Below are 15,890 nucleotides of genomic sequence, written 5' to 3'. Positions count from 1 at the left end.
AAAGTTACTGAGTATCTTTTGGTAATTAATAAGGGGGGTGTAAGGCGAGCTGCAAGCCCTCCCCACTAGTCCACCAGCGTAACCCACCAGCCGCCAATCTCCAATCTAAGCTACCCTGCACACTAGCCACCGGCTTCTAGCCTGACCCACCCCATGAGCCACCAGCCTGACCTACCTTCCCACCCACCCCACTAGTTACCATCCTGTCCTACCTCCATACCCACCCCACTAGCCACCAGCCTGACCTACCCACCTACCGCACTAACCACCAGCCTGACTTACCCACCACACTAGCTTGACCTACCCACCAACCCCACTAGGCACCAACCTGACCTACCTCACTAGCCACCAGCCTAACCTACCTCCATACCCACCCCACTAGCCACCAACTTGACCTACCTATCCACCACACTAACCACCAGCCTGACTTACCCAACCACCCCACTAGCCTGACCTACCTACCTACCCACCCCACCTGACCTACCTCACTAACCATCAGCCTGACCTACCTACCAACACCACTAGCCACTGGTCTGAACTGCTTACCTACCCACCAGCCTGGCCTACCCACCCCACTAGCCACCAGCCCGACCTACCTACCCACCCACCCAGCCCACTAGCCTGGTCTTCAGAAAGCGGATCACAGCAGTTTTGCTGATTGCAATTTAGTGGAAATTGTAGGGTGCGCGATTGCAATCACACTTCCTAGTGTAAAAGGGCCCTTACTTCCCCACCTGGTTACTTTATCATGCCACACGGCTGAAAAAAAATTGTAGGGGAAAACACTGCAATCTACAGTACAGACATTTTTCCAAACCAAAATACACTTAAGAAACACTTTCTTCTCTAGGTTATAGTGCATTTAAGAAAATAGACAAAAATGCACTGTACCTCTACAAAATTTCCAGAGTATACTTCTTCTAGTGTCACTTCAAGATCAATTATTATGTCACTTCCTCTGGGAACGTTTCTGTCCTGCTGACGTGGATTGCCACCAAACATGAATCCAAAATCTCCAAAGAAGCTTAATAGAAAAAACAAAATCATTCAAAGAAGAATGCCATGCAAATATACACACATGAAGTTTAACTCAACAACATGATCGATAAACTATGACTATTTTCACTTTAAAAAGAGTACCTGAGCTGACCTGATGAGATAAACGTGTATGTACAGTCCCACATATACATAGAACTAGGCTGTGCTTAATTTTTTTTCTCACTGTAAAGATTAAAAATTCAGGTATATAAATGACACTTTTTATTCAATCGCATTGAAAAACACTTCTGAGTGCAGAGAATAGATATAAAAATGTAAAGACTATGTCATTCAGCTGAAGCAATAAAACGATTAAACTTAAATTTGTAGCTTATGAATAGGACTACGCATTCAAGTGTTTATCTAATTAGTGTATCTCCAGTTTAACTTTTGCTTTAAGTGCACTTAAAGTGGGGCACTGAAAATAAATAAATAACTACAACTGTATTATAGATTTTTGTTCTGTTTGAAGATAAATGCATGACACTCCAACTATGTACAGTAAAAACTGTTAGTCTGCCTGTGCTGATACAGCAAACTAGCATCAGTATCTGCAGATTCCTGATAAAAAAAAATGTGCACCTAAAATGATCCCAAAGTTTCTCCATACCTTTCCATAAGTCTTCCTTACTTCACATTGAGCATAGGCTAGCCACGTATCATTTTGTATTTCAAACAATAGGAGTGACAAGCTTGTACTTTAAACAAGCAGTTATACCGAATCATTGGTCAGCCCAATTTAAAAATATTTAACCACCAGTACACACTGCCAAATAGACTTACAATATAAGGGGTAGAAGAGAGGGACACATTGGTGTGGGTAGGGTGTACATCCAATAAAGAGGATTGGCACGATAAAGATGGCATAATCAGTGCTCAGAAATCTGAAGTGGTGCGGAGCTTAAAGGGAAGGCTCAAGCAAAATAAAAAAAATGAGTTTCACTTACCTGGGGCTTCTACCAGCCCCATGCAGCCATCCTGTGCCCTCGTGGTCACTCACTGCTGCTCCAGCCCCCCGCAGTCAGCTTGCCGACCTCGGAGGTCGGCGGGCCGAATTGCGTACATTTTTACGCATTCCCGCTCGTGCAGGAACATTAACACATACATTTTTTACGCATTACTGGTTCAATGCGTAAAAATTTACGCATTGAACCAGTAACGCGTAAAAATGTATGTGTTAATGTTCCTGCACTAGCGGGAATGCGTAAAAATTTACGCAATGCAGCCCGCCCACCTCCGAGGTCGGCAAGCTGACAGCGGGGGACTGGAGCAGCAGTGAGTGACTATGAGGGCACAGGATGGCTGCATGGGGCTGGTAGAAGCCCCAGGTAAGTGAAACTCATTTTTTTATTTTGCTTGGACATTCCCTTTAAGATGGAAGCTCTTCAATGATTTGGCAGCCGTAGCATGCGATGGGAGAAGTGCCAAAGTTGTAGGGAGCCACCATGGATCCCAAAAGCAGGAAAGAGAGGGAAGACGACAATGAGGCTGCTGTAATTAATCATTTGTATTTAGATAGTTCTGATATCTTTTACAGCACTTTGCAGAGTACGGTCATGCCACTAAGCACACTAAAAAAAGGTGGTTTAAATAAGTCATTTATGAGAAGTTTTGTGAATAGAGCCCATTGTTTGTGATTGTTTCACCTGCCCACACTATGTACACCAAATATATCACTGTCACCAATAAAATAGGTTTTCCAAGAAGACAAAGAAGTCAGCAGTAAGGATTTAAGGTTTTGTTTATTGTCAGGTAACATTTTGTACCAAGTGATGCAAAATGGAAATACGGAGACAAAAAACACTAACTACAAAGCTAAGATTGACTTACTGTGAAAATATATCGCCATGGGAACTCTGATGACCTTCCTTCAGTCCTTCCTCTCCATAAGCATCATATTGTTTTCGCTTTTCTTCATCAGAAAGTACCTACATAATTACAAAAGTGCCCAAACAAGTTAAAGTGTACCTGAATAGAAACAATTAGTGAGGTAAATTACCGATTTGTGTGGTAAATACCTCAACAAACGTCAATACACAAAGATTGTGTATTGTTCGGTATTTTACCTCCAGTCTTAAGCTGTCAGAAACAACCATTTGGTAAACTGGACAGGCAAACAAGACAGCCAATATAGGTGGAGCTACCCCATTCTACTCCTCACTCCATTGGTACTGATGTATTGCTGGGGGGGCACCAGAAAAAAAAACACATAGGCCTGGTGCACACCAAAAACCGCTAGCAGATCCGCAAAATGCTAGCAGATTTTGAAACGCTTTTTCTTCTTCTTCTGTAGCGTTTCAGCTAGCGTTTTGCGGTATTGTGTAGCGGTTTTGGTGTAGTAGATTTTATGTATTGTTACAGTAAAGCTGTTACTGAACAGCTACTGTAACAAAAAACGCCTGGCAAACCGCTCTGAAGTGCCGTTTTTCAGAGCAGTTTGCGGTTTTCCTATACTTAACATTGAGGCAGAAACGCATCCGCAATCCAAAATCTGCAGCAGCCCGGGAGTATGCGTTTCTGCAAAACGCATCCCGCTCTGGTGTGCACCAGCCCATTGAAATACATTACCCAAGCGGATCCGCTCCCGCAAGCGGATCGCAAACTGCAGCCGAAACGCTCTGGTGTGCACTAGGCCATAGAGGCTTTTCTGTATCCTTTTAGACATGCACAGTTAAAGAATAATACACCCAGAGGGCCCTCTAGTGGCACGCATGCAGAACTAAAGGGGCGTTGGGGATGCCTTTTACTGTTGTACGCTGTCTCAAGTATCTCTTGCAAAGAAAGGCTAATTTTTTAGGCAGGCCACCTGAAAAATCATGACGACTCTGGCCAGAAGTGGGAGAACATCACCATACCACAGCTGTTTTAAGGGCTCTTTCACATTAGGGCAGATTTTCCGCGTTTCAACGCATCGGGTAAAGTTTGCGTTACCCAAGGTGAAATGAGTAGACTTTCATTTTAGCTTTCACATATAGCGCAGCCTTTTTGTGCATTGCGTTACACTGCACCCAGGTGCAGTTGTTCAGCCAACGCTAGCTTTATGCGTTACAATGTTAGTCAATGTATAACGCACACTATGCGCGTTTTTAATCCGTTAACGCAGGCAATCAGTCCCAGAATGCAACAGGAACAATGTAGAAAGTTGAAAACTAAAAGAAAAATTACCTGCGTTTTCCTATGTGCTGTAACGCATTGAAAACGCATTAAAAACGCACACTCACTGCAGTGCAACGCATATCAAAACGCATTAAAACGCATACAACAAAACATATGCTTTGAGCGTTCACCAACGCAAGCTCTGATGTGAAAGAGCCCTTACCGAACAGGCGTTCGTGAATTAAAGCCATGTTTTTCTGTAACAGAACTAATACCGCAAGTGTGAAAATCTTAGTGACTGCAGAAAAAAAAAAAAAAAAGTCTAAAATATTGACTGTGGTATTTTACCAACCTATTCGTTTTTACAAAACAAGTCTTAGTGAATTGAGGACAATATAGTAAAACGGTCACACCAGTACCATTCATTCTGTGGAGAGACGGGAAGTGCTATTTAATTTCCATCCATGCTCACCTTAGAATTACTTTGTCAATAGTGTCAGTGATCCTTTCTTTAAGATCATTAACCTTCCTGGCGGTAACCGCGCAGGAGGTTTTCTCATGCCCTGCTGGGCCGATTTGCGTAATTTTTTTTTTTTTTTGCTGCACTTTGCTAGCTGCGTGAGCACACGGATCGCCGCCGCCCTGCGCTGATTCGCCGATATCCGCGTCGCTGCAGAGCCCCCCCCCTGCGCTGCCTGGCCTAGGGGTGAATCGGGACTCCCTTAGACGTCACGACGTCCGTGACGTCATCCCGCCCCGTCGCCATTGCGACGGGGGAAGCCGTCCAGGAAATCCCGTTCTTTGAACGGGATTTCCTGATCGTCGATCGCCGGAGGCGATCAAAGAGGGTAGGGGGATGCCGCTGCACAGCGGCTATTATGTAGCGAGCCCTAGGCTTGCTACATGATTTAAAAACAAAAAAAACGGGGGGGCGGAGCCAGCTATGGAGGAGTGAGGTCGTGTAGCTGCTGAGCTCCCGTTCCTGTGTGCCTTATCCCGCTCTTTATCAAGCTAATTGTGGACTAAAATCGCCCCCAGAGGTATGAGGAGAGCTGGGAAGCAATCTGCTTCGGATCGGTGCCAGAAACCCTCGACACAGAGGCCGGTAACGCGGTATTTTCAAACGCTGAGTAACAGCACAGCTACTCCCAAGATGGCGGATCCAATAGACCAGACTGATCAGGCCGCAACATCGACCTCTATGAGGTCTGGCCCGTCTGCACTCTGTAACCTAGAGGATATTTGGCGTTACCTCCGCAGCCTGCCGACTAAGCAAGACCTAGACGAACAGACAGAGAGGATCGTGGCCTCCACCAGATCCGAGATTGCAGCAATACACTCGGACATAACAGGCCTGTCTGAGAGGGTCTCCACAGCAGAGACGGACATAGTCGCGCTACGAGCTGAAGTAGCATCTCTGCGTGCAGCAGGTGAAAAACAACTGACCAGCTCACAGACCTTTCGCTGGCAGCTCGAGGACCTCCAGAATAGGGGACGACGGTATAATATCAGAATCCGTGGGGTCCCGGAATCGGTACAGGCAGAGGAGATTATCCCCACGCTATGCAAAATCTTCAATGGGGTGCGAAATAGACCTGATGATCAGAGGATCAAATTTGATCGCGCGCATAGAGCCCTACGGGCTGTGCAGTCAGATCAAGATCCAATCAAGATCCACCGAGAGACATAATTTGCCGCCTGCACAACTATAAAGAGAAAGAGGAGATAATGATGGCTGCCCGCAGCAGAGAGAATCTGGAATGGCAGGGCTCACCTATATCCCTCTTCCAGGACTTAGCACCTTCTACCCTGGCTCAGCGATGGGCGCTTCGCCCGCTCATAAAAGCGCTACAGCAAGCCGGAGTTTCTTGCCATTGGGGATTCCCCTTCCAGCTGGTGGCCCGAAAGGGCTCGGATTCGGCCATCTTACGCCATCCACGTGATCTCCCTAGCTTCTTCGCAGCCATTTCTATCCCGCAAGTTGAACTGCCTGAATGGGATCCGGATTCATTCGATCCTACTCGTCCGCCAAAGAACCGCAGGCAGAAGCGACGATAGAGTAAGTACTGTTTGGGGTTTATCCCCAGATGCTCTCCTGGCGTTCTCATGGAGCAAACATGTGCTTGGAACTCAGACCCCCATTGCCCTATCCCGCTATGCACCCACTACGGGAGAGAAGATGGACTAAGCCAGCTCATCATACTGCATCCCCCCATTCCGAACTGACTATAACTTTTTCCCGCCCGACCCTTGAAGGAAATTGTGGTGCCCCTACCTTGATCCCCTTTATTTCACATGTTTCATGCGGGCCCTCTTTTGCTAGACTCTGGCTAAAAGGATTTGTTATCTATCTGGCTTACAGTGTCCTTGCTAGGAGACGCGGAGGCGGTGGGGCTCGGTGTCGCCGGCCTGCTACCCCCTCTCTCCCCCCGGATGTAATGATGGTTCTCCGTGCCCCCCTCCCAGCATACATTCTACCCAGGACCCTTACTACCCATACCTCCAAGTACTGTGCTTTCAGGTTTTGCTAGCGTATTGGACTGCCATTAACGTGATTCAGCTTCCATCTGCAATGCATTGGTAAAAGGTGCTCACACTGCCTTATTGCTTTAATCTATTCTTGGGGGATAGTTTGATGGCCTGGGGGGTGCGGGCATAAGTTCCTAGCCTCCTGGGGGGGGGCGGGGGGCGGAGCCCTGCCATTCAGGCCTCTTCATTTCTATTATGAAAATGATGCTTGTGACACCATACTCACGGCCCTCTGCCTACAGATATGGTTGAAAGGGACACTTTAGCTGTTTAGCTGTTTTTGGGGGTCTTTTCTCTAAGGGTAGTGGGTTGGAAACATGGGTACTATACTACATGTTTTGGGATGTTTTCTGGTGGGGTGGGGACTGGGGGGGGGGGGGGGGGGAACAGGTCATGAGTGACGCCATATTCATGGGAATTATATTTTCATGCAATAGGGGTTATAAACTGTTCTCAAATATTGCACTTGTTCCTTTTTTGTTTTCTCTCTTTTTTAAGGTTATCTGGAAATTCGATTCTGTGATATGTTATGCTGGCACACGGGGTAACGGGAGCGAAGACCCCACTACCAACCATGGTGTGGACTCTTTTACCCCAGGGCGATTTGCCACCCCTTTTCCGTGAACCTATTGGTTTCTCGGAAAGTGTGGACTTCTATGTCCTTGCACAGGCCTATCTAGGGCCTAGTGACAAGAAGGTATGGGAAAACATACCTTCTACGCAATTACTGTGGTTGATTACACATTATCTTAAGATGTTCTGTCTCTTTCTATTTTCTCTTTTTTCTCTTCTTGCTTACTCTCTTTATGCTAGGTTAATTTGGCTGGAATTGTGGCTTGGTTGGTCCGGGGGGTGCCTGGGGCGTTGGTCAAATGATCAATCAGTCAGTTAAGGTGCTCTCCTTAAACGTCAGGGGCTTAAACATTCCTGAAAAGAGGTCTGCTGTGTTAAATTTGGTCCACAGGGAAAGAGCCCCTCCCCCCCTAAGCTGTATAGCATATATTATAAATCAGCCTTCTTTAGTGCCCCTCAAGATTCAAAAACTAAGGGTACTGCTATCCTTATTGCTAAAGACACTCCCTTCACATTTAGTGAGGAATTTGGAGACAAGCTGGGCCTTTTTAACCTGATAAAGGGCATTCTTTACAATCAAAAGGTCACAATTGGTTCTTTTTATGCTCCCAACACTCAGCAGGTGACCTTTCTCCAAAACTTCCTCTCTAAACTGAGTTCTTTTGCAGAGGGCAGCATCATTCTTGGAGGCGATTTGAATCTGACACTTGAGCCTGCCCTGGACTCGTCCTCCCAGAGATCTCCTATGTCCAAAAAACTCTTACGCAAATGTAAAACCCTTTTGCATGACACCCAGCTGGTTGATGTGTGGAGACTTCACAATCCCTTGCAGAAGGATTATACCTTCTTCTTTTTTCCGCACAACTCCTACACCAGAATCGATTACATCTTCGTGTCCCACAATCTACTGTCAGTGTCGGCCTCTCCAGGCATTGGCAACATGACACTTTCGGACCGCGCTCCGGTGTGGGTCGAATTGTCATTGGGAAATAATAAAACTAGACCACCCACATGGCGGATCAATAACTCCCTGTTACAAGATGAGCAATTTTTACAAAAGCTCAAAAGCGAAGTAGAGGAATTTTTTCAGCTGAATGTGCATGAGGAAATGTCCCCTATGATAATATGGGAAACGCATAAATGTTTTGTCTGGGGCTTACTAATACGCGGGGGTGCCCGGCGTAAAAGAGAAAGGGAAAAAGACATAGAAGACTCTCTAACACATATTAAAGAGCTTGAGTCACAACACAAGGGGGACCTGTCCTCATCTACTTTATCTGAGCTATCAAAAGAGAGAGATCGCCTTAGATCCTTACTCTTCCATAAGGCAAAATATGCAGCAGAAAGATGTCGCAGGTCATACTATGAATGGGGAAATAATTTTGGAGATCTATGCTAGCTAGGGCTTTGAAGTCTCAACAATCTTCCAACTACATTTCCTGTATTAAAGACAAATCCTCTACTCTGCATCATGAGTATAATGACATCTCAAGAATATTCAAGGATTATTATTCAGGCCTGTATAATCTCCCTCCACACTTGGCTAATCTTCAAATAGCGGACAAACGCGGTAGAATTGACTCCTATTTAAAAAAACTCTCAGATGCCTCACCTGTCTGCCACAGAAGCTAATGACCTCGAGGAGCCTTTCTCGGAGGACGAGCTGGGGATTGCTCTCTCTCAGATGCCCACGGGGAAGGCACCAGGCCCAGATGGGTATTCGGTAGACTACTATAAAAAGCACCGGCAACTAATCTCCCCTCACCTGTTAAGGGCCTTTAATACACTCACAAATCTACCTTTAGAGCAGAACTGGTTCTCACCTCAGATGCTAGAATCCCATATCACAGTCCTACACAAGGATGGGGAGGACCCGGCCCAATGCCAGAGTTACAGACCCATATCCCTGCTGAACGTGGATCTCAAGGTATACTCCAAAATGCTGGCTAACAGACTAGCTCCCTTGCTCCCCAAGCTAATTCACCTAGATCAAGTGGGATTTATCCCTGGCCGCGAGGCGAGGAATAATACCATCCGCACTCTTGATGTTTTGCACTGGGTGAGGTCCTGGTCCACCCCCACTCTGCTTCTTTCAACAGATGCCGAGAAGGCCTTTGACAGGGTGGACTGGGACTTCATAGAAGGCACCCTGCGTCACATAGGCCTGGGAGGGATGATGAGAAAAAGGATCTTGGCACTCTACACTGGTCCCAATGCTAAAGTTAAAGCCAACGGAGTCTTATCAGAGTCCTTTAATAACATCCAAAATGGTACTCGCCAGGGATGCCCACTATCCCCACTCATATTCGCCCTATCCCTTGAACCCTTCCTCTGCACAATCCGTAACAACCCAGATATTAAGGGGGTAGATTTCCCGAGATCCCAACATAAAGTGGCCGCATATGCGGACGACATGCTATTTTACTTAACCAATCCTCATATCTCTCTCCCTAACCTTCTCTTGGAATTCTGGGCGTATGGAAGCCTTTCAAATATGTCAATCAATTACGATAAGAGTGAAGCGATGGGAGTCCTCCTCTCAGATGCTCTCAAATCCTCCATCAAAAGGTAATTTCCCTTTTAGATGGAGCCCTGGGTACTTGAAATATTTAGGGGTGCACATCACGCTAGACCCGAATGATTTAGTTACTAATAACTTCATACTGGCTCTGGAAAGAATTAAGCAAGATCTTCAAAACTGGAACAAATCACAGTTTTCTTGGTTTGGGAGGTCTAATATTATAAAAATGACAATTATGCCACGCTTGCTTTATTTATTCCAAACCCTTCCTATTCCTTTTCCCGCCACATTTTTTAAATCAGCGACCCAAACTTTCTCTAAATTTATCTGGAATGGCCGTAAGCCTAGACTGAAATACCGGATCCAAACGGCACCCAAAGAATTGGGGGGGAATGGCTGTGCCTGATCCCCAACTATACTATGCAGTGGCAGTTTTAATTAGAACCTTAGACTGGCACAGGCATGCAGACTATAAAAGATGGGTGGGAATGGAAGAAGAAATAATGGGCGACCGCCTTAAACTTATCCCTTGGTCGGATCAGTCTCCAAGAGTCCTAGAGCCAGAAAAGTCTCTCATAGCGCATACTCTCACCACCTTAGCTAAATATAGAAAACTACCTCTCCTATCCCCTTGGTCCACTCCGCTCCTTCCCATCCTCGGTAATCCGTCTTTCCTGCCGGGTCTTCCCTCCAGGAGCTATCCAGCTTGGCGAGGAGGACCAGTTCTGAGAGCTCAACATCTCATGGAGGGTGGGGAGTGGGTACAACTCCAAACATTAAGACAGACACTGGGCTCCCAGGGACTGGACAATTGGAGCTGGGCTCAGTTCAAACACTTTATTCTATCGCAAGGTCCTAAAACTAGCTTTAATAGGCCCATCACCATCTTCGAAAGAACTTGCCAGAGTGAGGGACAGCTACGTAGTACCATCTCTTTGATGTACTCTTTATTAAACGACTCTACTTCCCCATCAGACCCATTTAGAAATAAGTGGGAACAAGATCTCGGGATTACGTTTAGCGATAAACAGTGGGATAAGATATTGGTTTTTGCCCATAACTCTGGGTAGAACTTACCGGTAGCGGTATTTCTACGAATCCTCCAGGATGGCTGCATAACATGAGAGATATCCTAGTTCCTCCCCCAAAGGAAACACCCCCGATACAAACTTTTGTATAAGTTGTCCCTGCCTACACAAACACCTCAGTTAATGCAGAGTAAAACTCCAGCTCCAGAACAACCGTTATTTCACCTTAATTCCCCTAAATCAGGTCAAAATAGACCCTCATCGGGTGGGAACTAAGGTAGCCATCCTGGAGGATTCGTAGAAATACCGCTACTGGTAAGTTCTACCCAGAGTTCTCTCCTCATCCTCCAGGATGGCTGCATAACATGAGAGACCAACGAGAAATGAATTACCTTAGGGAGGGATGATGTTTTGAAGAACCTTTCTACCAAATGACAAATCCTGGCTGGATAGTAGGTCCACTCTGTAATGCTTGACAAATGTGTGCTGGTTTTTCCATATTGCCGCCTTACAAATCTGCTCCAGTGATGCACCAGACCTTTCAGCCCACGAGGTCGAAACTGATCTAACCGAATGGGCCTTGATGCCACTAGGAACACTCTGCCCTTCCTGTATATAGGCTGAAACTATTACTTCTCTGAGCCATCTGGCAATAGTATCCTTGAAAACCCCTAACCCCTTCTTTGTGTTTGAAAAAGAAACAAATAGATGATTCGATCTCCTAAAAGATTTTGTAGTGTCAAGATATTGTATTACTGCTCTTTTGACATCTAAACTGTGCCATTCTGCCTCCCTATCATTCTTTGGGGGATCACAAAATGAAGGTATAATAATCTCCTGAGACCTGTGATAGCTTGAGCTAACCTTAGGTAAGTATGCTGGATCAGTTCTGAATACAATCCTAAAATATTTGCATGTATGGATCCTTTATTGATAGATTTTTAATGTCATCAACTCTCCTAGCTGATGTGATAGAAACTAAAAATGTAGTTTTCAACGTCAGAGCCTTTATAGAAGCCTTATTCAGGGGTTCATAAGGAACTTTTGCTAAAGATTTTAAAACTAAATTTAGATCCCAAGGGGGAACCACCTTTGTTGGTATCGGTCTAGCTCTAGATACCGCTTTTAAAAAATCAATGATTGCCGATTCTCTGGCTAACTTAATATTCAAAAATAAGGAAATGGCCGAAACCTGAACCCTTAGTGTACTAGGTGCCAGACTTAATTCTACTCCATCCTGTAAGAATTCAAGAATTGTAGCAATATCGTTTCCTAAAAAATTCATTTTCATTTTCCAGGAACAAAAAACCTTCCAGAATTTACAATACATTTTTCTGGTAGTAATCTTTCTACAAGAAACCATCGTGGATATCACTCTGTTCGAAAAACCTCTTTTCTTTAAAGCCTTCCATTCAAGAGCCAGGCTGCCAGGGAAAATTTCTCTGGACTCTGGTAGAGCTTCCCCTGTTGTATCAACAAATCTGTCTTGCGAGGTAGAAACCAAGGGCCCTGTGAGGCCAGGATACACAAATCTGGGAACCATATCCTGCGAGGCCAGAAAGGCGCTATGAATATGACTTTGGCCTTCTCTTTTTTTATCTTCCAAATTGAACTAGAACTCAGTGAAAATGGGGGGAAAGCATAAAGGAGAGTCCTGTGCCACGGTAAGGCTAGAGCATCCAGCCTCTCCCTGGGGTAGGCTGGATCCAGGGAAAAGAAAACCTCCGTCTTTGCATTGTTGGGGGATGCAAAGAGGTCTACACTCAGGCTGCCCCACATCTCTGATATTTGCTGGAATACCTCCAAGTTTAATGCCCACTCTGTCTCCAGCAATCTGGATCGGCTTAATTGATCTGCCAAAAAATTTAGAGAGCCTCTTATATGCACTGAAGTCAGTGATTTTAGATTTTGTTCTGCCCATGTCGCAATGTCCAAGGCCAGATTTCTGAGAGTCTTTACCCTGGCCTGAATAAACGGGTTTAGTTCCTTTAAATTTAAGATCATGCGATACTTCCGAGGGTTTTTTGATTAGAAATACCCTGGAGTAGTAACCCTGGTCCAACTGCTCCTTTGGTACATTGCAAATCACATCCTGTTTTAACAAGGAAAGAACCGATTCTTTCAGAGCTAGGGCCTTTTCTGGCTCCCTTGGAAGTCCTGTAAGAACAAAGTTTTTCGGAGGGGGGAAGCAAATATTATCTTGTAACCTGTTTTTAGAAGATCTAATATGAACAGGTTTTGGGTAATGAGACTCCACTGGTTGACCAAGTGAAGTCATCTTCCCCCCACCTGTACCTCGTCATTTTTCTGGTCTTGCCCCAGAGAGAGGGGACTTATTGAACATGAAAGAGGTTTTACCCTTTTCACCTGAATAGACCCACCTTTTCTTTTGAGGTTGGGATCTCTGATTTTTATTAAAGAAGGGTTTTTCCCCCCGAAAGGATCTTCGGGGAAGCGACTTGACTCTCTTGTTAGGGATTTTTTTACCTTTTCCAGTGGATCTCTCCAAAATACTATCCAGATCCTTACCGAACAAAAGATCTCCCTCAAACTTCATAGCGCAAAGCTTTTGTTTTGAGCTTACATCTCCCTCCCAAGTATTTAGCCATATTGCTCTTCTGGCTGTATTTATGAGGGCAGCTATTCTGGCAGTGGATCTTAAGAACTCAGTCGCAGCATCAGCCAGGAAAGTGACAGAGCGGGCTAAGACCGGGAAGGATTCCAGGATCTCCACCTGTGGAGTACCTGCTATTAAATGGTCTCTTAATCCTGAAAACCACTTAATTAAATTTCTCGCAATGCAAATGGATGCAATTAAAGGTTTAAATGCAAATGCAATGGCCTCCCAGGCCCTCTTGAGCATAGTCTCAGCCTTTCGATCCATGGGGTCTTTCAGGGCACCAGTATCCTCAAAGGACAAATCCGTATCCTTCGAATACTGTGAAAGTGCCGTGTCCAACTTTGGACACTTTGCCCATAATGCTATATCCTCCTCTTTGAAAGAAAATCTGCGTTTAAAAGATTTTGGTATATATAACCTCTTTTCCGGATCAATCCACTGATCCGTAACAATCTTTTTAATTGCCGGATGGATAGGGAATGTTTTTCCTTCAATGCCCTGTAAACCCATATAAATATCGTCCTGCGCCGATGAAATCACGACCTGCTCAGGAATCTGCTCTGCATCATAGACTGCTCTCAAAAGCTCTGACGTTTCCTCCGCACTGAATAAGTATTTTGCCGATTTCATATCTTTTGCAATGGAATCTGAACTTGAATCTGCCCTAGATTCAATTTCTTCAGCAGAATCTTCCGCCGAAGTAGAAATAGCATAACCCTGACCCTCAACAGACCTACTATGGGGTGCAGTATTTTGTCGAGATTCCTGACCCAAAGTGGGTACAGGGATTTCCACTGAAGCTGATATAGATGGCAACTGCGGTGGGACCGTGTTTGTCATCATTACAGAACGCAAAGCCTGAAAAGTTGAAGTAAATTCCTTCTGCATTGACTCCATACAATTTAACATAACCACTGATGGATCAGGCTTATTTTTAGAAATACAATTTTGGCATAACGATTTCGACCAGGAGGCTGAAAGTTTTGCATCACATTTAGAGCATCTCCTGGACTTCTGTCTATGTTTAGTAGCTGTCTGCACAGGAAAAGCCTAAAACAAAGGAAAACAAAAAGAAATACCCTTTTTAGACTTCAGCCAACATATCCATTTATATACACAATATTTATATCTATGCCCCAAGCCATTAGAGACCACCAGGAAGCAATGGCTGGACATAAGAACACAGGTCAGTAAGTAACGCTTGGTGTAATAAAACACACAGCCCCCAGGCTAACACCACACCAGCGCCCTCTCCCCTGCCTGTGAGACCACCGCCGACAATCAGCATACCTGCTCCGCTGTGTCACTGGTGTTTTTGCGGCCTTCCACGGAGGAGCCTTCTGCCTGCTCCATACTCCTCCCGTATAGTCCTGTGGCTGGACTTGAATGGCGCCGAGACGCCGCCGCTCTCCACTTTAAAAAGCGGAAGTCACCTGCTCATGGTGACCCGACCCGGAAGTACTTTGTTCCATACTTCCGGGTTCAGCTGCGTGGAACGCAGCCCACTCCTCTGCCACCACCTCCCCGAAACGAGCGGAAATACCACTCAAACAGATCCCGACCAGCCTCCGCAATCACAAAAGAAGATGCTGGTGCATGCGACTGAAAGCGCGCCTCCGCCTGTCACCAGCGCAAGCAACGCTAGCTCACACGCAGGCATCCAGGGATCCAGGGAGAGAGGAGCCTATAGAACGTTCGTACCGGATGTTTCCAGGGTGGGAAACACAGCAAAACTGAGGTGTGTGTGTAGGCAGGGACTACTTATACAAAAGTTTGTATCGGGGGTGTTTCCTTTGGGGGAGGAACTAGGCTATCTCTCATGTTATGCAGCCATCCTGGAGGATGAGGAGAGAAATCATCCATTTCATCTAAAGTTCAGGAATCGGGATACAAAATTCTCACGCTTACATGCCATGTTCCCCAATACTACTAATTTATGCTGGAGGTGTGGACAGGAAATAGGTACCTTGCTACATATTTATTGGTCTTGTAACAAAGTATCACAGTTTTGGTCCGACATCAGAAGTGCTATGCATGAACTAACCGACTTCCTCCCACCTGATTCACCAGCTTTCTTCCTCCTTCACCACAATACCTGGCCCATTAGAAAGTATAAAAAAACTCTTACTAGGCATCTCGTTAATGCAGCTAGATCCCTGGTGGCCAGGCACTGGAAGTCTACAGACTCTCCTACTGTTGGAGAATGGCTCAAATTGGTAGATCGGATACAACAGATGGAAGACCTCACGGCCACTTTACATGATAGACGTGAGCAGTTCTGGAAAACCTGGTTTGAATTTCAAGAGACACAGCGTTATCGCACTCTTTTAAATGATTGAATGTCTGACCACTATCAGTGCCTCTGACTAGACAGACCTTGCACCAGTCTCCTCCCTCTGACGTAGGAGAGTGCCCAATTCCCAACTTCTCCCTGGGTTCACCACCGGACGTCCTTGCACCCTAGCTGAATTCTTCTCTTTATCCT

General features: G+C 45.5%; 1 protein-coding gene across 1 annotated transcript in view; it reads right to left on the bottom strand.

The window, feature by feature from the left end:
- DNAJB11 (DnaJ heat shock protein family (Hsp40) member B11) overlaps positions 1–15,890 on the bottom strand; it is a 47,307-nt gene that overhangs the window by 20,184 nt on the left and 11,233 nt on the right. The window contains exons 3-4 of the mRNA XM_068244840.1: positions 2,869–2,966; positions 892–1,024 (exon numbers count right to left, since the gene is read on the bottom strand). Of these exons, the coding sequence (XP_068100941.1) occupies positions 892–1,024; positions 2,869–2,966 (231 nt within the window). The remainder of the gene's footprint in view (positions 1–891; positions 1,025–2,868; positions 2,967–15,890) is intronic.

This window comes from Hyperolius riggenbachi, chromosome 7 (genome assembly GCF_040937935.1).
Source record: "Hyperolius riggenbachi isolate aHypRig1 chromosome 7, aHypRig1.pri, whole genome shotgun sequence".
NCBI lineage: Eukaryota > Metazoa > Chordata > Amphibia > Anura > Hyperoliidae > Hyperolius > Hyperolius riggenbachi.
The sequence above is the reverse complement of the archived record's forward strand: the minus strand, read 5'-3'. Positions and strand labels throughout refer to the sequence as shown.